At 39.4% G+C, this 26,200-nt stretch overlaps 1 protein-coding gene and 1 non-coding gene across 3 annotated transcripts; both read left to right on the forward strand.

The window, feature by feature from the left end:
• Window positions 1-298: 298 nt before the first annotated feature.
• On the forward strand, window positions 299-25,621 carry PPM1K (protein phosphatase, Mg2+/Mn2+ dependent 1K). Of its 2 annotated transcripts, none has more exons than XM_033214120.1 (7): window positions 299-727; window positions 6,482-6,980; window positions 7,883-7,983; window positions 16,632-16,797; window positions 17,213-17,357; window positions 20,052-20,186; window positions 22,468-25,621. In XM_033214120.1, exons 2-7 carry the CDS (start codon window positions 6,541-6,543, stop codon window positions 22,597-22,599), a joined length of 1,119 nt encoding a protein of 372 aa, XP_033070011.1. In that variant the 5' UTR covers window positions 299-727; window positions 6,482-6,540; the 3' UTR covers window positions 22,600-25,621. The 2 variants fall into 2 exon arrangements, with proteins under 2 accessions (XP_033070011.1, XP_033070012.1); XM_033214121.1 differs by lacking the exon at window positions 299-727 and adding an exon at window positions 1,046-1,173.
• On the forward strand, window positions 9,838-9,941 carry LOC117086468. Its single transcript, XR_004438377.1, has one exon. It is a non-coding gene; the product is annotated as a U6 spliceosomal RNA (small nuclear RNA).
• Window positions 25,622-26,200: the final 579 nt, after the last annotated feature.

Here is a 26,200-nt window from a genome sequence, read left to right on the forward strand (position 1 = left end):
GTCCTTCAATAAACACAGAAATACTTGTTGAATGAATGAATAGACATTCCCGAAAGATCACAAGATACCTGTTCAGCCACGAAGAACACTGCACTGTGCACTACTTTTCAAAGACATGGCAGTGAAATCAGATGCCTTTCAAGCTCTAAGCCCAGGCAGTGTTGACATTCCGTTCTCGGTTTCCTGGCGGTCACAACCACAGTCCCTTTGCCCGAAGCGAAACCACCTCGGCTCTCAGCCCGCTGGCGAGGTACCAAGACTCGCGGCTCCACCCACCGCCCAAGCGCGCCCCCTCTTTGGCTGGGGAGCCAAGCTCGGGGGGGCGGGGCGCCGCCGCGAGCCACCACTGGCCCAGGGCGATGTCGTTACGCCACGCAGCTAGAGGACTGCGTGCGAAGTCAAATAGCAGCCGCGGGGAGGCTCGTTCCCATCGGCATCTGTGATTGGCTGCGATCGAGGGCCCAGGCGGCGGGCCAATCGTCTCGCCGAGCGCCGACTGGCTGGATCTGCTGTCAGTCAGCGGGAACAGACTTCTCCCTCTCCATCTGGTCAACTGCGGGAGAAAAATTTTCGAGAATTTCCAGCAGGCAAGGCAGTGGCTGCTTTGACTGCTAGCTTCGGAGCTCCGAGACAACGGAGAAGGCACTCTTATTTACCGACCTAGAAAGCCCTTTCTTCGCCCTCCGTTAGCTAATTAAAACATTTTTCAGGACGTAGCCATCCAGAGGTAAGAGCCTAGAGAGTGCAATTCATTTATTTCTGCTAACCGTGTATTCTGTTCTTTATTGGCTGTCGCGGAATGGAGAGTAAACGGAGAAGGGTTTCCCGGGAGGGCGAAGGGGAGACGTCGATTTCCGTTCCCCTGCCCCCTGAGTCGGTGCTTGGCCGGCGGCCTCTCTGGGTTCTCAAAGCGCCGCTTTCTTCCCTTTGGAGGTCAGGAGCAGCTCGTCTGGGTGGGGCGGGGCCCAGCTTGGCTGCCTGCGCCCCAGGCGGCTGGTTTCCAGCCCAGACTGCGCTTGGCCTGGAATGTGGTCGCAGGCTGGAGGGCGCGAGCGGGGCAGGGTCGGTGGGCCGGGACTGGAGACCCTTGCCCGAGGCTCCGGAAGCGAGGATGCTACGGGCTGGGCGCCGCGTCGCCACCTGGGCGAGGGAAATGTGGCGACAACGGGCTCGGTACGCCCAGAGGGAGGTTGGGAGGCGGAGACCTGGCGGCGGAAGGTGCCGAGGGAGCCCAGCCATCTGCGAGGCTTCACAGGCAGGCGGGCGGGCGTGTGTTCTTCCCGCCGTGTGTCACCCTGGCCACTCGCCTGTCAGGGCCAGCGAGCCGAGCCCAGGATCCTGAGCTGTCCACAGCCGAGCTTTTCAGGAGGTCCGGCATCGGGAAGGATGCACAGCCCCGACTGGTTTTGATCCGAAGACTTGGGTTTTACTTTGCGCGGGGAGCATTGTAGTACTCAAGGCCTTGTAGCTGGTGATGTCTTTTTCAGCAGCTGCTTTCTGTAGATGAGAGAATTCATCGAAGGTGACAAAGAAGTTCCAGGTGGAAGTAGCCAGGGAATTTGCAGTCTCTAAAGCTCCACTGGCTTTTCTGAGCCTCCCACTATTAACGTGCAGCAAGGCCTCTTAGGTTCTTTCCGTCAGGGCGGAGGAATGAGGTGGTCCTTAGGTTTCAGAATGGGTGACTCAAGTGACAAATTACAATGACCATGAAAAAGAGCAATGAGGCCAGGCGCAGTGGCTCCCAGCACTTTGGGAGGCCAAAGCGGGCTTCAGCCGAGGAGTTCGAGACCAGCCTGGGCAACATAGCGAAACCTTCGGCTCTACAAAAAAATACAAAAATTACCCGGGCATGGTGGCATGTGCCTGCGGTTCCAGCCCCGGAGGTTGAGGTGGGAGGATTGCTTGAGCCTGGGTGGTCGAGGCTGCAGTGAGCCGAGATCGCACCATTGCACTCCAGTCTAGGCGACAGAGCGAGACCTTGTCACAGAAAGAAAAAGAAAAACAGCCATGGTCCGTGGTATTCTAGTTAGGCAGCCGTGACAGGAAGAAGAGCAGCATGTGTGAGTGTGTGCCTGATAGAATACTTTAGTTATAATATTTGAGTAGTGAGTTCTCGCTAATGATTTTTTCTTGCAACCTTAGTCATTACTGCTAATCACCCTGGCAACTTCCTTGACTGGAGTCCTAAGAGAGGAGGAAAGAAGAGGGGAGAGTGGCTGGTGACATAATAGACTGTGAAGGAAAGTTCTTAAAGGCATTATCAAGTTACAGGTTTGGGATATAGTCTATGGCTTGTATGCATATTTACTAATGTGTCTGAAAAGATATCTATGGGAATAGAATACTGAGTACTTTTCTCTGCTCACATTTCAGTGCTTTTCTCCAGTCACGTATCTGAACATAGATATTCACATTAAACCTAAGGGGAGTCCTTTGGAGTTTTCATTGTTTTTTTCTTTTTTCCCCTCAGGTAAAGCAGTAAATTTTCTTTCCCTTCCTCCTGGCAGGGTATTGATAAGGTATTGGGGTCCAAATTAGCTGAAATACATTCTGGAAATTTCCATACTATTTGAATTCACTGGGATGCTTTAATTGATTTTCTTAAAAGGTCGATAAGTAAATATTTGGTTTAAGAATATTTAAAATGGCTGTGTTCTCATTGTGGAAGTTGTAGATACCTAAATGTCACTTCACAATGGGCAGATAGGAATGCTTTCTTAAAATATTTTTTCTAGAGGGATAAAATCTAAGCAGGTTTCAGAACTCAACTCCTGAATAATGTTAGCATGTGCTTAAACTGCCCTTTTGACCTGCTTTTAACGTACAAGAACAGTTTAATTCAAATCCAGTACACCTTCCTGCCAGAGACAGTGCTTTCCTCTTGGATGACTTGACTTCCGAAGATTGAATATAATGTTAAAATGGTTTATAAAAATAAAGTAGCCATGTTTTCCGATTAAAAGATTGAGCTAAATCTCCCCTGCTTACTTAAAAAGATTCCTTCTCTCTCTTAGTTTGCAGAATAATGAACTCACTCCAATTTTTAATTGGTGAACTGACAAAGACAATTCTTAGATATTTGCTAATTTGTTCTCCACTCTTTTGTTGTAGAGAACACTGATTGCTTTTTTTTTTTTCCTTAAGGTTTTCATTTTTCACATCACAAGTTCTACTCCCCTTGCCTTGCTCGTCAAAGCATAGTCATTTCTGTGGGCATCAACAGAGCTGTGGGGTCTATGATGGCAGATTCCGATTTTGAAGCTCTGGAGGGGGAAAGTTTTCTTAATGTGCAGGTTTAATTCAAAGTTGTTTTTTACTTTGGGAACTCCAGCTGCCTTTGAATTGTTTCTTAGGGAATATGGAGGGGATTGGTATGATTTAGTTACATTGCAGATGGAAAAGGACATGGAGTCACTTCATAACATCTCTTGTTTACCTAAGCAATGCTGACCTGTTTTTTTTTTTTTTAAACTAGCTATATATCTGGGTCACATTTCATCTCTGTCAATAACATGTCTTAAAGTAGGTGTTTTCCTATGACTGCCTGCTTTCTGAGATGATTATAGAAACAATACATGAGGAAGGATGCCAGGTTGATGATTGATTTTAAAATATGCAGGTTTTTAACCTTACAGAAAGTGCTCAATTTGCATTTTATCTCATTTCTTAAAAATGTTTCCAGTGGATATTTGTTCTCTGTTACAATGCAGTTCTACTTTATTATTTAAAAAAAAATTGGGGGGAGGATAAAAGGAGATAAAAAGGCAAAAATATACTAGAAGGGCTGCAGAAAAACTTTAATATTTATTTATTTGTAATTCCAGAACTCTGGTTTAAAGTAGGTGCATGGCTGCAAAGTAGCCCAAGGCTGAATATGGCATATATACTTTCGGACTGAAGCCAAAACAATAGTATTTTGCTAATCTCAAGTTAACTCTTCAAATATGAATATTTTCTAATAAATGTATTTATTTAAAGTTCTTTTTTTTCCTATATGATATAAAGCTGCTTTGGGAATTATCGCCAAATAATTAGTACATCTATCACCTGGTAGATTGTATTATAGTTTGAAATCTCAATTCATCAACTGTAGTTAACATAAATTGGCTTTATAAATTTTTTTTTTGTAACACACCATTGCTGGCTTGAATCCATAATTGTTGCTGAATAAAATCTAGCTCTCAATTAGAAGCAAAAGAACAAACATCTCTTACAATGGAATGTGTTATTTCTCTCTCTCACTCTCTTTTTCTTTTTTTAAATAGGCAGCGTCTTGCTCTATCGCCCAGGCTGGAGTGCAGTGGTGTGATCTTGGCTCACTGCAGCCTCCGCCTCCCAGGCTCAAGCAATCCGTCCACCTCATTTTTGTAGAGATGGGGTTTCACCATGTTGCCCAGGATAGTCTCAAATTCCTGGCCTCAAGCAATCCTCCCACCTCAGCCCTCTGAGTAGCTGGGACTATAGGCATGCGGAACCATGCCTAGCTAATTTTTGTATTTTTAGTGGAGACAGGGTTTTGCAAGGTTGCCAGTGGCTGGTCTCCAACTCCTGTTCTCAAGTGATTTGCCCGCCTTGGGCTCTCAAAGTGCTGGGGTTACAGGTGTGAGCCTGTACAGGTCTAGCCTGTACAGGTCTAGCCATGTTACTTCTCTTTAATAACCAGAGATGCTGTGTCTCTGCCACTCTCCAACCCCCCACCAATGTTGTCTTATAAAGAAATGAATTTCAGCCTTATATGCAGGATCTTGGCCAAAAGGCCAAGAAGGGGTGACTTCCTAAGTCTTTGATGATGCATTACTTGTTTTGGTGGCCATCTTTATTCTAAATTCTGTTGTGGCAGAGCTCATATATTTTTTATTGCTTAAATATCTAAAGATTGAGGCCAGGCTCTGTGGTGCATGCTTGTAATTCCAATTCTTTGGAAGGCTGAGGTGGGAGGATCACTTGAAGTCAGGAGTTCAAGAGCAGACTGGGCAACAAAGTGAGAACTCATCTCTACAAGAAATTAAAACAAATAAATGTCTAAGGATGTTCTTTGGAACCTTATTCTTTCTTTTGCCTGTTTTACCCACCAAAAGAAGTAATGACCTTCCCTATACATACATAGCTAGACTGATTTCCAAAAATTCACTTGAAAGTAATTGTTTGAAATCTGTAGTGCATTTTCTCATAACTGCACTCAAGCTGGGTTTCATTTGTGTATGTTTATACCTTTTGGAAAGATACATTTTTTCAAGTTCATTTTTTATTGTGAAATAATATAAACATAGGATTGAGAATAATATAATATCTGTAGACCATCCACCAACATCATCAAATCTTAGTCTTCTGCCGTCTTTTTAAGTTGATTTTAAATGAATAAAGTAATAGAACAAAATCCTATGGAGACAAATTTTTTATTTGTGTGGAAAATTCCCAGAAACAGCCTTACCTCCAGTGGCGTAGGAATTCCCCATTCAGGTAGGAATAACACCCTGTATGTAATGCCAAGAGAGGCTTTAGGATTGAGTTTCGGGGTGGAGTCCAGAAATGGGGGTATAAAGTAATAGTTTCAAAGAAGTGTAGTCTCAAGTGTTGGTGGGTTGCTAGGGTCGGGGAAGTTGTGAATGTAAATACATAGTTCACTTGTTCAGAAATCAGGGCTGCTTGTCACAAATGCAGTGCTGCCAGGTTCCTGAGATCACACCCACACACTCCTAGTGAGAGAGTCTCCCAGGAAGGGGAGCATTGAAACTGGCTTATCTTTGTGCCTCTGGGGTGTTTGCACACCAATTTATATTTACCATAGTAATATAGTATGTAAAGTTTAGTAGGTTGAGAAATCTTAAAATAAAACTTAGATTTATCCTAGATTATGTTTTTGCTAAAACTTGGCCATTCTTTGGAAACAGAACTATTTTAAGTATTCTATTAGCCTGTTATTTTTTCTTGAAGAGACTTTGTTGCTATTGTTAATATTTACCCCTATCTTTTCTTGAAAGCAATAGAGTTAATGAAGGGAAGTATATTTATTTATATCTATATTCTGTGTCCTTGCTACTGGAAGTGTAACTTGCAGACGAGCAGCTTCCGTATCACCAGGGTATTGGTTAGAAATGCAGAATGACTCCACCTCATAGCCACTGGGTCAGAACCTGCATTTTAACGAGTGATGGCAGGTTCAAGTTTAAGAGACACATGTTCTGTGTATGTGCACACCATCAAATTTTAATAGAATTTAAATGCTGTGAATGGGGTAGGAAAATCGATTCATTTTTGATCCACTGTTCTTAGAAGTAGGCTATTGGATGCCTACCCAATATAGAACATAAATATATGTATTTTCTGTCAAATCCTTTATGACTTTCATTTTTGGTAATATTTGATGACGTATCAGTTATATTCAAAATTTCTGATGGTCTCTCTCTCCCTCCCCCTTTTCCTTTCCTCCTCTCCCCCTCTCTCCCACTGTCCCCTGCAACTTGCATCATTTTTCTTGAAGACATTCCATTATTGTTCCATTGACCTTTCCCTCATCACTGAGTCCTTTGGAGCTGAGTTATGTCAACAGCTGCCTTAATTACTTTGGTCAGAAGTGGTGGGAACCAGGTGAGAAGGAGAGTGCTGCTAAGCTCCCGCCTGCTGCAGGACGACAGGCGGGTGACACCCACGTGCCACAGCTCCACTTCAGAGCCTAGGTGTTCTCGGTTTGACTCAGACGGTAGTGGGAGTCCAGCTACCTGGGACAATTTTGGGATCTGGGATAACCGCATTGATGAGCCAATTCTGCTGCCACCCAGCATTAAGTATGGCAAGCCAATTCCCAAAATCAGCTTGGAAAATGTGGGGTGCGTCTCACAGATTGGCAAACGGAAAGAGAATGAAGATCGATTTGACTTCGCTCAGCTGACAGATGAGGTCCTGTACTTTGCAGTGTATGATGGACACGGTGGACCTGCAGCAGCTGATTTCTGTCATACCCACATGGAGAAATGTATTATGTATGTACAATGACTTTCGCTCCTGACTTTGCAGTTCCCCATGCTTCCTACTTAAACTTTCACCCTTTGACTGAGGCTTCCAGGGTAAACATACTACTTGAGTGAGTGCATGCTGCTGCTTCATGAATGAACAGTAGTTAAGTGTGCCATTTATTTCTTATGGTTATCACAATTTCAGAAATGCATGTTTTAACAGCTCCCCTGGGGAAAGCATTAACCAAAATGTATGGCACTTAATTTGTGATTATTTTAAGTGAAGTGGCATAATGTACATGAGATAACCTATGAGAAGCATTTACTCCCATAAGTGTAGGACGTCTAAGTGCTTCAGTAAATGGTAATTACTCTTTCAAGTGGTGTGAATAGCTTTGAATACTTGACTTGTTGAAAATAGCTTTGGATGATTGGCATTAGTGTGGGAAAAATGCATTTAATGCAGGCATTTTGGAGCTCTTCAGTTTATTTACTTCAACTATTATTAATGCATTTTTGAGGATCACATTACTGCTAAAATCGAAAGAGGGAGAACACGTGATGGAGTTATGACCATGTGACTATATTTGACTTCCCAGTGACCATTTCTTGACTTCCTGTGTATACTTCATTCCACGAAAGAACTCATAATAGGAGGGAACTCTTGACCTCTCAGAGTTGTGGTAGTGAGGATTAATTCTTCAAGGACAAGGACTTGGACTTTCATTTTTGTGCCCTTAAAAGCTTATCACAGTGCCTGATGCTTAGTGGATTCTCAATAAGTATTCCTTAGCCAGTAAGTCTTCAGCATTTGACTGGAAAATCATGAGGCCCGTTGTGTGGAATGACTGCTAGCTAGAGTAACAGTGAGGAGAGAAACCTATTGTAAAATGATTGTTTGAGGCTCTTTTTTTTTCTTCCCCACAAAGGGATTTGCTTCCTAAGGAGAAGAACTTAGAAACTGTGTTGATCTTGGCTTTTCTAGAAATAGATAAAGCCTTTTCGAGTCATGCCCGCCTGTCTGCTGATGGTATGTAAAACTGTCACATTCCTTGGGTCCTAGGGAGTATGTGGGGTGGGGGAGGAGTAAAAAGGCAACAATTTAAGTCCTTTGGGGGAGGGGATTTTAATGTACAGTTGTTTGTAAGGATTTATGTAGAAATGAGTTTATATGAAGAATCACATTAAATGCAGTTGGGAATCCAAATTAATGTTAATACCTCACTTTTAAATGAAATATATTGGAGAGTTCTTCAGAAAGAGAAGCCCCAAAACAGTTCTTATGTTGTACTTTAGTTTTTAAAAGATTTAAAAAATGTTTAATCTGTTTGCTCATTTTATGGACAAAATGCCCATACTATGAGTTTTGTTTTGGGTTTTTGTTTTTTTTTAGATGGATCTGGTGACCAAGTGCTGAAATACACTACAGGGTAATCACATCTAGCTAGGATAGTCATTGTCCAACAAGAAAAAAATTGCAAATAGGTCCTAAATAGAAAAATACAATGTTAATATGCACTAATTTGTATAATTAGAAGGAAAATATTTTTCTGTCACTTTTTGAAAAGCTCAATCTTGCAGCTTTCCTCTGGTAACTAGTGATATTTTCAGCAGAAGGGCATGCTAGCTGAATTTAAAATTTTGTGTATACTGCATGTCCTTAAATTTTGAAAGTGAAATGTTTCTGGTTTTGACTAAATTTATCAAAACCATTTCAGGAAAATACAGCAAATGTTTTTTAGTTAGCTAGCCTCAAATCTTTTGCTGTTAAAGTTAACCCTGAAAATTTCTGTACCAGTGAAATGAATGTGTGCATGTAACCTTATAAATGATTTGAAAATGAATCATGCAGTAATCTTGATCTATATTTGGTTCATCCTTTTCTAAAAAAAAAAAAAACAAAAAACCCACAAAAAACAAAAAACCACGTGCACCACAGAAATGTCATTTTCACAGTCTTCAGTTGGAATACATAAGGATAGAGATTCTCTGCATTTCACAGTGAAGGAACTGAAGATTAGAATGGTCAAGGTCAGTTCAGAGTTAGGGCTGAGATTTTCCTGACAACCAGCATTCTCTCTCTCCTCTCATGAGGAAAGGAGAAAGTAACTCTAGGGTGGTTCTATTTACCATCTTGAGATTTTTCCTGAGGTTTTTTTGAGAACCTTACTATCACAGTCCTCAGGAAAGCATTACAGTCCACTCTGTTCAGGGATATGTTTTCCAGTTTATAGATATTTAGGCCCATTTTCTTTTCTCTCATTCGTTTGGAATTTTTTCTTTTTCTTTCAACGGGATCCTTACCTTTAAGAAGACAGAAGTTGAAAGAGGTAAACTTTATGCATAAGATTTAGCTCTTGTTCCAAATAGTTAAAACACATGAAGGAGAAGAGGAAATAGAATGTTTTCTTACAGTTTTATTTTTATTACTTCTTGAATTTTGGTATGCTCTTATTTCATATTAACCAAGTTGGCTGTGAGTCTGGCTATGTCTCACCCCACAATGTTTATTGACTGTAGTGCCAGTGGTGTGCCCCAGCTGTTCTGTAAATAGCTGCAGCTTACTGGGCAAGGTTTTTGGATCAGAATGTCCAAATTTATCCCAGGCATGTGACCACCAACCAAAAACACTGACCTTCTCAGTGCCATCAGCCTTTTTTAAAAGTATCTAGTCAATGTAGATGCTTAAACCAAACAGTGATTGACTTGATGTAAAATATGACAGGACTCCTTTTATTATTGAATAAAGTATAACTCAATAGAATTTTGAACTTAAAGAATTTTATTAACTTGCCTATCTTAAAAGAAACTTTCTAAAGATACCTTTGTCACAAAAACAATTAAACAGTCATGTAAAGAAATTAATCACAAAAATGTAATTCATATGCTGACTTCAGCAGCACATACACTAATATTGGAATGATACAGAGATCAGCATGGTCCTTGTGTAAGAATGGCACACAAGTGCAGGAAGCGTTCCATATTTTTTATTCTTAATAAAATTAATTTGTAATAAAGAAATTAAAATGCATTATTTAATTTAATTCCTCTGTCATATGCTTTGAGGTAATGATCCCAGAACATTCTTAAGATATTTTAAAATGGATTTTTCTTATAATGGTAATTTGTTTGAAAGTATAATGGAGCAAGACAGGATGGTGCTCTTAGTGTGTACTACAAGAAAAAGTCTATTATAATAGTTATTAAATCTTATTTTGTTATTAAATTGTTATTAAAATTTTATTTTGTTATTAAATCTTATTTTGTATATATTCTTATTGGTCTGTGTTTTTTAAAAATTAGTGTTTTGAGAACATTTAAAAATCTTATTCTTAATAAGTTGCCAAAGCCTTCAAAGATGGCAAAAATTGTCTTTTGATATTTAGGGCCTGTTTTTATCAAATACATTAAAGCCACTAAAGATAGAATGCCATATGTTGTGTAACTGTTCAATTTGTGGATATTTTAAAATGTCATTTTGTATTTCAAAGTTATTATTTAAGTTTAAAACTTTGGTTTTTAGCAAGAACTGAAGCAGTATCAGTATTATAAGAGTGGATAATATTCTTTTCGGCCTATGTATATAGATAGGACCAGTGCCAGTGAAACAAAATTTTGTAGTAAGTGCAGTTTACCCTCTCCAGTTTCTTTCATCTTTTCTTTTTTAGTATTAACCCCTTTCCCCTCCTCTTGAACCCTTCCTGTGAGGTGAAGGACTGTGGCTTATTCATTTTTGAATCTCCAGTGTGCAGCACCCTGCATAGAACCTGGCAGGTACTCAATAATTATTTGGATTGAACTGAGATCTCCACTGCCTACTCTTTCTCACTGAAGTTACTATAATTTTTTCTTTGATTATCATATAGCTGATTTAATCAAATTATTAATAAAATGTATGCATTTTAATGAGCTGTCACTCCTGGGTGGATTTGAATTTTAATTAGCAGACACCTGAAGAAGGCTTAGTTAAACCATAGAAGTGAATCACTAATGGTGAGATTTTAGGTATAAAAGAGAGGCGTGCCCCTCAGTCCTACCGAAGCAGCATTGCTCATCTGATGTAATACTTGAGTTTCATTGTTTCATGCCAAGGAAATCAAGGACGAGGACACACAAGGAGTGAGGTTAAGAGTGGAGACGTAATAGGTGAAAGAAAGAGAAAAGCTCTCTCCTCAAAAAGAGGGGCCCCAAACAGGTTTCTAGTCCACGGTGAAGTACAGTAGGCTTTATGGGTGAGCTTGAGGAGGCAGTGTCTGATTTACATAGGGCACAAAAGATTGGTTGGACCAGATGTGCCACTTGCATAGTACACGAAAAACTGGTTAGGGCTAGGTATGCCATTTGCATAGCACATGAAAAACTGGTTCGGGCTAGGTGTGCAATTTGCAGAGCATTCCATAATCTGGTCACACCCACTCTAATCTTTTATTATGCAGATGCATTCTCTACCTGGCCAGTGCCATGTTGCCCATTTCTTTACTGTACACATGGTGACAAAGAAAAGGGAAGATGAAGCATACTGAACATGCTTGGTCCCAGGTAGCCCTTTTCTTTTCTTTCTTTCTTTTTTTTTTTTTTTTTTTTGAGACAGAGTTTCACTCTAGTCTCCCAGGCTAGAGTGCAATGGCGCAGTCTCAGCTCACTGCAACCTCCACCTCCCAGGTTCAAGTGATTCCCCTGCCTCAGCCTCCAGAGTACCCGGGATTACAGGCACCTGCCACCATGCCTGGCTAATTTTTGTATTTTTAGTAGAGACAGGGTTTTGCCATGTTGGTCAGGCTGGAATCTAACTCCTGATCTCAGGTGATCCATCTGCCTCAGCCTCCCTATGTGCTGGGATAACCAGCATGAGCCATCACTCCCAGCCCAGGTAGTCCTTTTCTATTGGCACAGCTGCTGGCATTCACCTGTGCAAGCTTCCAGCTTGCTTATTTATGTTTGTAGCTCAATTTTTCAGGTTGCTCTTTGTTAGAAAAGAAATGGTTTGGTGGCTGCTTTTTGTTACAAAGGAAGCCTTGCCAAGGACTCCTTTACCCTCACTATCTGCCTAAATAATTTATTTCTAGCTCCTGTATCAATACCATATTAACTTCGTTAAGTGAAATTAAAACATTCTTATCTCTTCTCAACTTCAGTTCCAAAGCTGTTAACAGCTACATAAAGAACTTCAAATTATCTTATTAACATTTAAAATATTTACTGTTGAATGGCACTGCTGTTGCCTAAGCAAGTTCACATTCAAGTTACGCTTAGTGAGAGCTCTTCTCTCCCAAGCATGTGCAAGTTCAGCGTGGGCAAGAGACTTTTATGTGCATTCAGTCCTTTCAAAAATGAGACGATGCCAACCACAGACACAGCATGTCCTGGATGACTGATCTGTAAAATATAATAAAAGCTTATCATCTGAGTAGAATAAAATAAAATAATTTACTGTTGTAGCTGGGGATATTTTGAAAAGAATAAAATCAAAATGCCACTTATCAAGAAATGGCAAGAACAAGATTCCCTTGCCCGTAAGAAATTGTCAGCTATTTTTATTGCTTTTTTGTTAAAGCATTTTAAACCTGTCCTTAGTTATCAGTAGCAAATTTCATCACCATCTTTTAATTTTTTAATTCAATTTATACCAGTATTGTCTACTTTTACAATTAATAAAAGCAGCCAGTAAATCCGGATGATATCCCACCAGTCTGTTGTTTATAAACAGATAGCCACAGGCCGGGCGCGGTGGCTCAAGCCTGTAATCCCAGCACTTTGGGAGGCCGAGACGGGCGGATCACGAGGTCAGGAGATCGAGACCATCCTGGCTAACACGGCGAAAACCCATCTCTACTAAAAACTACAAAAAAAAAACTAGCCAGGCCACGTGGCGGCGCCTGTAGTCCCAGCTACCGGGGAGGCTGAGACAGGAGAATGGCGTGAACCCAGGAGGCGGAGCTTGCAGTGAGCTGAGATCCGGCCACAGCACTCCAGCCTGGGTGACAGAGCGAGACTCCGTCTCAAAAAAATAAATAAATAAATAAATAAACAAACAACCAGATAGCCGCTTAGAACAAACTAGATGGTAGAAAATCAGGTTATAATTCTGTATTTCCTATAAGCTCTTCAGAGTGTTTCCAGATTGCTTAAACTTTGAAAGCAACAAAGTTCTGAAAGAGACAAATGGAACAAAAAGAGAAGACTCGCTCTGACATTCAGAGTGGGGGACATTGATGGCATTATGAGTCTCACCAGAAACTTTTATGTTCCTCATATCCTGTGACCTCTTTATGAAAGAATTAACCTACAAAAGAACCAGGGCTGTAAACACAGCATTTTTGAATCCCCTATGCTGGGACAGTCAAAAGAAGAACAAGTAGGGAGAGCATTGATGAGATATTCTTATTGTGCTGCTACTGCTTCAGCTCATTACTTTGATTTTGGTGTTCATGAGTCATGAGTCTAGAACACCCATTTTTAATAAATATTGAAACTGTATTGGTTTATATATAGTATTATTTACACAATTGAGTAATTACTAGGGGTCATTATACTTTGAAAAATACAGCTTTTGCTCTTTATGTTGGCATTCAAAATCTTGATCATTTTTCTTTTGATGTGTCGACCTGCAACACTGGGGGAAAGAGAGAGCTGCAGAAATACACATTTTGTGAATTATATAAAATTATAAACTGAGTCTCGCTAGCCTTTATTTAAACAATGAATTTAAATTAATCATTCTACTCAAAATTCTGCATTAAGCACCATTAACAAATGCATTACTCCATGTATCTGGTATAGCAGGTGCTTTGATTTCTTCTGGATATATATTTAAGTCCCAGTAATTTGGTGGTATACTGTAGTTTACATCCTGTTTGTCAGATACAAATTCTTCCATGCTGTAGCTATAGATTTACCTTTCTATTATTGAGACAATTCTGATATTGCTACCAAACAAATTTACAGTACATTTTTTCTAACTCAGTAAAGGTAGTGATTTACTGTGTTTAAGACCAACTATTTCAGTGAATGTGTATATGCATGAGTGTTTTTGTGAGTGTGTTAAATGTATGTCTGTGTCACCATTTATGTGTCTTGGTACAGATACATTTTTATACAGTTTTTTCAACCTTAGAAACCACAAAATTAAGAAAGAAGTGTTACCCTGTGATGAAAAAAATAGACTCAACTACAAAATACCATCAACTGGAACAAACTGAGTTTTGGAATAATTGATTTGGCATCTCCTGGAATATTATATAATTTGCTAGTTAAATTTTCACCAAAATAAAAAACCCTTCCCTTATTTTGCAGCTCTTTCTCTGCTCTCCCCTGTGTTGCAGGTTTGTAATGTTTGAGCACAATTCCTGGGTGAAATTCCTATTTGCCTCTGTGCGTGTTATTTGTGGCAGAGAACTGTGCCTGGTCAGCAGCTCTAGACCTGGAGCCCGTGGACACTATATGCTGGGCTTCAGTGGAAAGAGAGATCTGCTTAATTTTGTCCCAGGTGAAGGAGTCCAGCGGTTCCTAGCCTGGACTACGGGAAGGTTCCCACATCTCTTTGTCCCATTAGTTGAGATGACTTGCAGTAGAAATTGTCCAGTGAGTGTTAAGAACTTATTGAAAGATGTCTTAGTTTTCTAGTTTTGTTGTTAGGACAAAAAGTGAGAATTTTTACTTCCATGTTAAATGTTAAATGAAAATGAATGCTGATTCAATATTTACATTCTTAAATGCTTAGCAAATCAGAATTGACAGTTAGTTTTGAAGCCTTTCCTATAAATCCTGGGATTTTGGAACTGTGAAGTTGGGTTGGTAAAAACTCGAACTCTTTTAAAATTCCTAGGTGATAGAGCCATGAATTACAAACCTAAATAAGTAAACTTTTACTTATGAAATTTTAACTCTTTTACTGTGGCCAATAATAAACCATTTTTAAGAAAGCTATTGCAGATGGTTTAAACAAAGGGAAGGAATGTTAAATTCCCAGGACAGGTAGCATCTGAATAAATGCCTGTGTTCCCTTACCTGGCTCTTTAAATCATTTGAAATATTATAGCTAGTCAAACTGTAAAGACTCCACTGCTGTATAGTCGTTTGGGTAATTTAAAGTTAAGAGTTAACATTTGTAATATAAATATCACTAATACTTATGCTAAAACATTTATGTTATATGGTGGACAAATATGTCTTTCAGCATTACAGAAATATTATATTGGCACGACAGTTCCAAAATCAAGAGAAAAATGGAAAGATAGTGCAACTATAAATGTTATTTCTCAAGAAAGTTCAGCATGACTATAAAAGATTAAGTAGAGTTTATTCATGCTTTTCCATCTTACTTTTCTGATTAAAGCAGGCATTTTAATATACTGATTGGAAAAATCTATCTATGTATATATCTCCTTCCAATGCATTACTGATGAAGTTTTCAAAATTGTCTTTTTGGGAAAAAAAAAAAACTTGGAAAGATTGAGTCTTAATCAGTCAAATCAGTAGCACTTTGTTTTTCCTAAATCTTTTAAAATCATAGTCATCTTTGGAATGTTTTAAAGAGTTAAGAGTGTTACTAAAGACAATACCTGCTTTAAATAAGTTATCTTTTCCAATTTCTTCCACTTTGTTTTATTTTTTAGCCCATAATTTCACAGTATTCTCACTTTTGACAAGGCTCAATGCAAATTAACAATTTTTAACAGATGATAAAGAACTTAGGGCAGACACTGTTAGAAGAAATCAAAGGAAGATGCAGAAATGCAGTCTGAGTTTGATGGAGGAAACAGTGGTGACCTCAAGCCCAGTAACAATGAATTTTATTTGTTATTAGAGAAAATTCATATTTGTGGGATGCTCTGACCCTAAGCAGAACCCCAGGAGTTGCAGCTGGCAGTACTGCCCTGCGTTTGAAGACTGTCTCTTTGTATTATAACTTCCTGGAGTTAGGAGTATGAATTACACCAAGTTTATGAAAAACTAGAATGAACTTCATTCTCCACCTTCCCCTCCCCCACCCCAGATCTTCTGCTCCTGTAATGATGGTTGTAACTTTGTTTCATGGCTAGGGAGGACAAAGATAAACAGAAAAGAAGGTGAGCCTGTAACCATTTTAGGATTTTTTGATGAACATTTATAAAATTAAAACAGTTTTAGAAGCATACAGAGGTAGAATATGCAAATGGTATACCCTTGGCATATCTCACTTAGCCTACTAACTGAGAATATGTTCACAGGATAGGAGTAAAAAATGGAAGAGAAAACCTTCTAAATCCATGGACTATAGAAAAGTCAGCTTGCCTCAGTGGGCTCAAGTAGACCTAAGTCATCCCACCATCATAGTCAACGTAATTAAATTTTAATACTTTCAGTCCGGACACCAGATATCCATGAAGGTGTTGTTATAAGTTCAAGTCAGCTCTACTTGATATGAATAGAGGCCATTTGTAGATAGTGACGCAGTGTTTGCCAAATTAGGTTAGCAACCTTTCTGTTTGCATAGAGCCTTGTTACTGAATTAAATACTTGTTTCTCTGCATGCTGTTACTTACATAGTTCATTTGCATTTTGCTTAGCTCTAGTTAAATTAGAATGATCTATTCCAGCATCAGTTTATCATGCTTGTGTTTTATTTTGTAATAAAAATACCATATCCAATCATTTGACTGTCACTAACTTCTACTCTTTTGTTCATAATACTTGTAGCAACTCTTCTGACCTCTGGGACTACTGCAACAGTAGCCCTATTGCGAGATGGTATTGAACTGGTTGTAGCCAGTGTTGGGGACAGCCGGGCTATTTTGTGTAGAAAAGGAAAACCCATGAAGCTGACCATTGACCATACTCCAGAAAGAAAAGATGAAAAAGAAAGGTACTACCACCACTGATCCATGATATCATTCTATGTGGATGATGTTTTTAGTTCATAATAGTTTTTAAACCAATGTCATGGTTAAGTTTAACAGTGACTTGGTTTTGGTTTTCTTTTTTTTTTTTTTTTTTGAGATGGTGTCTCACTCTCGCCCAGGCTGGAGTGCAGTGGCATGATCTTGGCTCACTGCAAGCTCTGCCTCCCAGGTTCACGCCATTCTCCTGCCTCAGCCTCCCAAGTAGCTGGGACTACAGGCGCCCACCATCACACCCAGCTAATTTTTTGTGTTTTAGTAGAGATGGGATTTCACCATGTTAGCCAGGATGGTCTTGATTTCCTGACCTCGTGATCAGCCCGCCTCGGCCTCCCAGTGGGTTCTCTACGTATCACATCATTGTCATTTAACTTTTAACAGGATCAAGAAATGTGGTGGTTTTGTAGCTTGGAATAGTTTGGGGCAGCCTCACGTAAATGGCAGGCTTGCGATGACAAGAAGTATTGGAGATTTGGACCTTAAAACCAGTGGTGTCATAGCAGAACCCGAAACTAAGAGGATTAAGGTAAGAAAGGACCTGCAAACACTTGATAAACCTGCAGAGAGTGGATTTAGGAATGTCTCTGTTGCACCTTTCTTTGGGAGCCTTAACTGAAGCCAAATGATTTTTAAAAGGGAAGATTTGATTTATCAAATAAATGATTTAAAAAATCATTTTAAAATGATTTTTAAATTTATGGAAGGATAAAAAAACTTTTCAGGTAAAATAAGATGCTACTATTCTGGCCTAATATATTGTAGAGGACAAAACAAATTCTTTTTTTCCCCCTTTTTAGGTGGTTCTTAGTTGAGACACTTTCTTGAAAATAAAAGTCAGATTAATTACAACAACAACAAACAGACATTTGCGCATGCGGTACCCATTGTACGGGGAAAGTCCTCAGTTAAAAGTATTTCTCTCAAGGCAGTGGCTTAGGAGCTTTGCTTAAATTGTATTTAAATAAAGAGCCATAAATCATGCATAGTGACAAGATAAAGAAGAGAACAGTTTCAGTCTTTTAAAAGTCAGGAAAATGTGGGGAGATAGTAAAACCTGTTCCCAGATTTCCCTGGTGCCTGCTGGTTCCTTCTCTGGACCGATAAACAAGTGCTGTCTTCAGTAAAGAAGGATTGATGTCCTGCCACCTGTCAAGTAGAGGCTGAGGAATTGTACCCCTGCCTTTTCAGTGACTTGACTTTAGCAATCCTCAATATTTGGGGGAGAAATATTTTGGTTTCTCTCAGTATGAAGTGTCAGGTTTTTGTTTCACCCCAGCTATGGAATTCTCCTGGTGGAATGGTCCTGCTGTTCCTTCTCACCTGCACCCAGTCAACCAGCATCACCTGCACCCAATCAACCAGCATCACCTGCACCCAATCAATCAGCATCACTTGCACCCAATCAGCCAGCATCACCTGCACCCAATCAGCCAGCATCACCTGCACCCAGCCAGCACCACCTGCCCCCAGTCAGCCAACATCACCTGCACCCAGTCAGCCAGCATCACCTGCACCCAATCAATCAGCATCACCTGCACCCAATCAGCATCACCTGCACCCAATCAGTCATCACCTGCACCCAGCCAGCATCACCTGCACCCAATCAATCAGCATCACCTGCACCCAGCCAGCATCACCTGCACCCAGTCAGCCAGCATCACCTGCACCCAATCGATCAGCATCACCTCCACTTGGAAGCTGCCCCAACTTCCCTTTTCCACTAAGCCAAATAATCACCCATCTCTACTTCTGTGGCATCCATTACATGCTAGTAATCAGTGTCCTCATTGTCCTGAACTGCACCCCAACACACACCCAGTCCATGAGCTGACACTTCTCTCAAACTCCTGAGCCACAATAGTCCCTAGCACAGTATAGTGTAGGCTTCCAAAACTGGCAACAAACGCTTGTTAATTAATTGCATGAAGGGTTTCAAATCTATAGATATCCCACTTCGTGTCTTATATATATCCCACTTCATTTTATCTAGCAGATACTTAGGCAGAGTTTACTATGTGCTAGGCTCTGTTCAAAGTAGGTACTACTATCCCCATTTTTCAAGGAAAATCTAAAGCATACAGAGGTCGATGCACCTCTGCTCACCCAGCCAGGTAATAGAGGCAGGATTCAAATCCTAGAAGCCTGGCCTTAGAGGCAGCACTCATAACCATTACATTGAGCTACCTCTCAGCATTGGGCTATCTGGACTCTCCGTTTGTGATGTTAAATTATGGAATTAAATCAAGATATATTGAAGGGTGTTTGCTAAATTGTTAGGAGTGATTACCTCTGGTGATGGGATTTCAGAGGATTGCAACTTCTTTACCCTTTACTTTCTGCTTTTAACTGCTATTTATATTTTACTAACTAAATAGTAGCTTTATCCTTGTTGGTTAATTCTAAATGTTACTACTTTTTCCCAACGTGTAGGCTTTGCATTTTCACTGTTTGCCTATGTATTAGTCTGTCCTCGCACTGCTAATAAAGATATACTGAAGACTGGGTAATCTATAAGGGAAAGAGGTTTAATGGGTTCACAGTTTCGCATGGGGAGGCCACACAATCATGCTAGAAGGTGAAAGAGGAGCAAAGTCAGCGTGGCGCAGTGGCTCACACCTGTAATCCCAGCACTTTGGGAGGCCGAGGTGGGTGGATCACGAGGTCAGGAGATCGAGACCATCCTGGCTAACATGGTGAACCCTGTCTCTACTAAAAATACAAAAAATTAGCCGGGCGTGGTGGTGGGTGCCTGTAGTCCCAGCTACTCAGGAGGCTGAGGCAGGAGAATGGCATGAACCCGGGAGGCAGAGCTTGCAATGAGCCGAGATCACGCCACTGCACTCCAGCCTGGGCAACAGAACAAGACTCTGTCTCAAAAAAAAGAAAAAAAGAAAAGAGGAGCAAAATTATGTCTTACATGGTGGCAGGCAAAGAGAGCATGTGCAGCCGAACTACCCTTTATGAATCCATCAGATCTCGTGAGACTTCTTCACTGTTATGAAAACGGCATGGGAAAGACCCACCGCCATGATTCAGTTATCTCCCACCAGGTCCCTCCCACAACACATGGGAATTACGGTAGCTATAATTAAAGATGAGATTCGGGTGGGGACACAGTCAAACCATATCAGCACTTATGTAGATGACCACTTAGCAAAACAGATAAAATCTTTGAGGCAGAGTCTAGCTTATAATCATAGGCATTTTGTTCTGATTGCAGTTACATCATGCTGATGATAGCTTCCTGGTCCTCACCACAGATGGAATTAACTTCATGGTGAATAGTCAAGAGATTTGTGACTTTGTCAATCAGTGCCATGATCCCAACGAAGCAGCCCATGCGGTGACTGAACAGGTGACTCAGAGCTTCTGCCTGAAAAAGTCCCAAGGAGAAGGAAAGGACAGTCCAGGCATTGTGTTTTAGCTTTTGAGTGTTGCAGTGAATTTTACACTTGATTCCATAATATTTCCAATTATAAAATTTTTTATTATTTCCCCAAGTTAAAATTTTAATATGCCAAGGAAGTGTGTTTTGTTTATTCTTTGGCTTTGTACATACCTTGAAATGATAGTAATGGCAATAGTAAATTATCATAATAGTAAACTAATATATCACTTGCTATGTGTCAGACAGTATGCATATATATTAACCCCTTACTGTATGTATTGTACAGTATGTACAGTGACATATATTGTAATCATCACAATAATCCTATTAGGTTGGAGCTATTATTGTCCCTTTTCACAAATGAGGAAAACAGGTACAGAGGCTATAGAGTTAATCACTGAACTATTAAATCGCAGAACTATTAAATTGCAGAACTGGACTTCAAACCCAGACAACTAGGTTCCCAAGTCCAGCCTCTTGGCCATTAAACTAGAGTGCTCCAAGTAAATACCCAATTTGAGAATAGCATAGTCACTTTCTGGTTATTCAGAATGGGTGTGTGGAAAAGATAAACCAAAATACAAAAAGACATAGGGATGAGGTTGTGTGTCAGAACTAAAATTAGAAGAAAGCTGGGTAATATCCAGTAAAGAAAACATAAACTATGCTTTGTATTATTTAAAGTATTAGAGGTATGTTTTAATTCAGCAGCTATTTTTGCATTTCCCAAATTAAGATAATAGACCTTACTTTAAAAGTATTATTTGCTTAGATGGGCAAACATGATTATAATACATGAATTATTCATTTGGTTACTGCCTTCACCTGTGCTAAAGAGGGTGTTCATGAAATTGAGGAAATAGGCCCAGTTTCATGGATGAACACTTCTTTCCTAATTTCAGCTGCCTGTCTTGCAGATATTTGCATTCTAATTCACAAAGGTAATGAAATTTGTAATGAATGCATAGTGTTCCATTTTATTCTTATACATAGTTCATTTGACATTTCCTCTGGTCAAGAGATTTAGTTATGTTTATTTTTTCCATACTATAGAGGAAGCACTGTAATAAACATTCTGATGTCTATTTTTGCATATCTGTTTCCTTCAGGCAATAGGTTTAATTCTTAGAAATAGTATCCAGGTGCAGTGGCATGCATGTTTAGTCCCAGGAATGAGGGAGGATGAGGTGGGAGGATTGCTTGAGCCCTTAGAGATAAAATTTTCAGGCCAGGGATGGTGGCTTAGACCTGTAATCCCAGCACTTTGGGAGGCTGAGATGGGAAGATTGCCTGAGCCCAGGAGTTCAAGACCAGCTCGGGCAACATGGCGAGACCCAGTCTCTCCAAAAAAAATATTTTTCATACTTAGCTGGGCATGGTGGTACATGCCTGTGGTATCAGCTCCTTGGAGGGCTGAGGTGGGAAGATCACCTGAGCCTGGGAGGTTGAGGCTGCAGTGAGCCGAGATCGTGCCGCTGCACTCCAGCCTGGGTGACAGAACAAGACCCTGTCTCAATAAATAAATAAAATTTCTAGATGAAAGAATACACAGTGTTCTAGAGCATTTAATAAGTTTGCCAAATTCTCCTCCAGAAATACTGTACCAGTTTACACTAGCATGTTCTACAGTTTGTTTCTCCAAATTCTTGCCATATTTTTTTTTACCAATTCGATATTCAATAGATGGAAAAATCAAATTTTAGTGTAGAAATTTATGTCTTTTTTCTTTGTTAGTGGAGTTAGCTATCTGCATAGGCTTATTAGCCATTTGTATTTCTCTTATGATTATGACTAGTTTTTTTTTCTTTCAATTTCCAAGGTTTTTATTCTGTTAGGGTAAATTTCCCTAAAGGGAATTGAATTCCTGATAAAAGCTAACAATTATCAAGTCCTTACCATGCGTTACGCCCTACACTAAATGCTTTACATGTGTCTTCATTTTCAGGAGCTGCATACCAATGCACCTTAGTCCACTGGTGTTTCTGTTGCCAAAATTGCTACAGCAGAATGTAGTTAATAGGGTTGTTTTGGGTCATCTGTTATTCAATGTGCAATTTAATAATCCTTGTGGGCATTAATACAGGGTGAAAATCACAAACCATTGTGAAATAAGTAGGTTAGTGACTGCACATAAGACCAGTTTGGCTTTCTGGGGGAAGGGTATTTCCAAGGGAAGGAAAGGCTGATTTCTCTTTGTATAGACTGTGATTTCCAATGTTTTTCTCTTTCTTCCTGCCAAACCTTGCAGGCAATACAGTACGGTACTGAGGATAACAGTACTGCAGTAGTGGTGCCTTTTGGTGCCTGGGGAAAATATAAGAACTCTGAAATCAACTTCTCATTCAGCAGAAGCTTTGCCTCCAGTGGACGATGGGCCTGATTACCAGCTGGGACTTTGAGTTTCTGTGCAACAGTTTTTCACTGAGCATGTCAAGAAACTGATAAACTCAAAAATGTCTCCTGACTCACTAGATCAGCGCACAAGTCAGTGTAAACTACTTAGTTTTTTCATAAATGCTCATCATATTTATGGTCAGCTGTACATGTTCAGTGTAAATATATGTGTAGTGAAGCTACTGTGAGTCTTTAAATGGAAAGAGCAAATGAGAAGTGGTTTGGATACACTTGGTGAGAGATGAGAGTGTCACATTAATAATTTTTAAGCCTCTTAGGCAGCTGTGGGTTTCTTTTGATCATTTTTGTTCTTTATTCATTTGAGCACGTTTTTGAAGTTCTTCAAAACTAGTCAGTTTGAATTTTGACAGCTATTCAATATGTGATCTCCAAGTTTAAAAAAAATTTTTTTCTAGACTTCGCTAATCCTAAAATGCAAGTTTTTATTTTTAATAACTGTACCAAGAAATAATTATGAAAACAGTTCTCTGTTACCATATTTTGTATTCTGGACCACTTATTGATGAAAGTAACTGTGCAAAAGAAATTAATTTGACTGGGCTCAGTGGCTCATGCCTGTAATCCCAGCACTTCGGGAGGCCAAGGTGGGCAGATCACCTGAGGTCAGGAATTCAAGACCAGCCTGGCCAAAATGGTGAAACCTTGTCTCTACTGGGAAAAAAAAAAAAAAAATTAGCTGGGCATAGTGGCAGGCACCTGTAATCCCAGCTACTCAGGAGGCTGAGGAAGGAGAATCGCTTCAACCCGGGAGACGGAGGTTGCAGTGAGCTCAGATCACACCATTACACTCCAGCCTGGGTGACAAGAGCGAAACTCCATCTCAAAAAAAAAAACAAATGAAAGAAATTAATTCACATGATATGACATTACTAAATTGTATACATATTTATAAATGTGTATTTCAGCTGTCATCAGCCCTCCCCTCCATTCTTTCCTATTTTTCTGTAGTTAAGAATACTATAAAAATGTGACTTCCTTAATATCAGAAAAGAATGCACAGGCTGAGTCTTCTGGTCAAAAGTGAAATACTGACGTAATCAAGTATTTTATATAAAGTTCTGATTTGTTATCTCTAACTCTATTTTGTATATACAATACTATATAGAAAACTCTGTATATTATATATACAAAACTCTATTTTGTATATAGTATTATAGTATGTGTATATCACTTTTTGTATAGAGTAAGCAATTGAATAATTTGTTAGTAAAATTACCACATTGACTGATACTGCTATAGACATAGCTTGAGTTTTAGGTCTCCTTTTTGCTCGTTTTCTAAGACTTAAGAGAAAGAATAAATCTAAAATGAACATTAAAACATTCTCCATTTCAGCTTGCTGTGTAACTTAGGAAGTATAAAACTATACTTCTCTTTATCTGCATGTAAGTTTGCTGTTAAAATGAATTTCTAAACGTGTGTTTGGAATTATATCTGTAGTTTATTTCTGCAAGCTATGTAAATTTGTTATATGTGTGGGTATGTGTACATATGTATATTTTGGAGTAATATAAAACTAAAGGGAACAATCTTGCATAGCTCTTTCACCAGTTTTAAATTATTGATATATTATTTTTAAGGACTCTTGACAAACTAGGAGCAATTTCCTTATAGTGGAGACCCAGTGATCATCAGCAGATGAGGAAATAGATTAAAAATTGTGATATGGCAATTTGTATATAAAGTAATAGGATGTGAGAAAAATACTGAATCTTAAGAATGACATGGAATGTTGTGGCAGAAACAAAAGAAAAAGTTGATATAGTATATACCTTCAACTGTTTTTTGAGTTGACTTTTTTTTCTTTAAGCTTTAGGTAAAAGTGTATGAGGAGGGAGAGGGCCCAATATAAATATTCACATTTTCTTACCTTTTTGGGAATGGAAGAAGATAAATCTTGAGTTTTTCTGCCTATATTAATCAGGAATTACCCTTTGAAAAAAGTGCTAAATAAATATTTCGATTTTTTTTTTCAAGGGAAGTTAGGTGAAAGAAAGAAAAACATCACAGGAAAGAGTACAACATGCTGTTTGTTGTCTGAGAGGTGAGGAACCAAAGGGAGGCAACTAAAGCAGGAAACCATCTTGCTTTTTCTAATCAGTTCTTGGAACAGAAATGTGGAAGCTACCTTTAGGAACATGGAGAATTTCCAAACCAACAGGCAAAGGAAAACTAACGCACAAAAATGACCTTCTAAAGATGCAGGTTTTGGCCAGGCACGGTGGCTCAAGCCTGTAATCCTAGCACTTTGGGAGGCCAAGGCAGATGGGTCACCTGAGGTCAAGAGTTAGAGACCAGCCTGGCCAATATGGTGAAACCTCATCTCGACCAAAAAATGCAAAAATTAGCCAGGCGTGGTGGTGGGTGTCTATAATCGCAGCTACTGGGGAGGCTGAGGAAGGAGAATTGCTTGAACCTGGGAGGCGGAGGTTGCAGTGAGTCAAGATTGCGCCATTGCACTCCAGCCTGGGCAACAGAGCAAAAACTCCATCTCAAATAAATAAATAAACAAATAAATATGTAGGTTTCATTTTTGTTTTGAATGCTTTACATCACTATTCCTCTCTTATACTTTAAAAACTAAGACTAGGAGTGATGTCAGGTTCAGAGGCGTGAGGGTGATTGATGGATTGAGGTAGATAGCCAAGTTTGTCTGTTTTTGTTTTTTATAGTTACAGAGTCTTACTCTGTTGTCCAGGCTGGAGTGCAGTGGTGCAGTCATAGCTCACTGAGATTGCCAGATTCGACAAAGAGGAATTTATAGGAGGGGGATATAGGGTAGACTTGACTCTGCTTTATCCAGGAAAGGTTTTAAAACCCTGAGCCTGTTAACTTTGACTAAGCATAAAACATACTGTACTGTTGTTTGTATTTTTCGTGCCACAATATTAAAATGGAATTTTAAATGTAGATTGTTATAATCTATAAAAGATAAGTATACATGTATTAGGATACTGGAAAATATGCAAATAGTAGTAAAAAAAAAAGGGACTGCTCTAGTTTTTCAGTTAAAACTGAATTTGCCATGTGGGTATAGGTATAGTGTAAATTACATTAATGTAGTAAAACATCAGTTGTGGTTGGGTTTGTCTTTCATTTATGTGTAGTATAGAAATCACCTTTCTAATATGTGTTGCCAAACTATTTGCCACCATCTATTTGGTGAAATATTCATTGTCATTGTGATTTTCCACAAGTTCTTAAGTACCTTATAGATTCAGAAGTAATCGATGTCCTGTTCCCCATCATTTGTTACATTTTTAACATCAAATGTTACATTGTTACATTTGTTCATTTGTTACAGATTTTGTATACATATATATATATATATTTTTTTTTTTTTTTTTTTTGAGACAGAGTCTCACTCTGTCACCCAGGCTGGAGTACAGTGGTGTGATCTCGGCTCACTGCAACCTCTGCCTCCCGGGTTCAAACGATTCTTCTGCCTCAGCCTCCTGAGCAGCTGGAACTACAGGCGTGTGCCACCACGCCTGCCTAATTTTTGTATTTTTTAGTAGAGATGGAGTTTTGCCATATTGGCCAGGCTGGTCTCCAACTCCTGACCT

Source organism: Trachypithecus francoisi, unplaced genomic scaffold, assembly GCF_009764315.1.
Source record: "Trachypithecus francoisi isolate TF-2019V2 unplaced genomic scaffold, Tfra_2.0 Lachesis_group1, whole genome shotgun sequence".
NCBI classification, from domain to species: Eukaryota; Metazoa; Chordata; class Mammalia; order Primates; family Cercopithecidae; genus Trachypithecus; species Trachypithecus francoisi.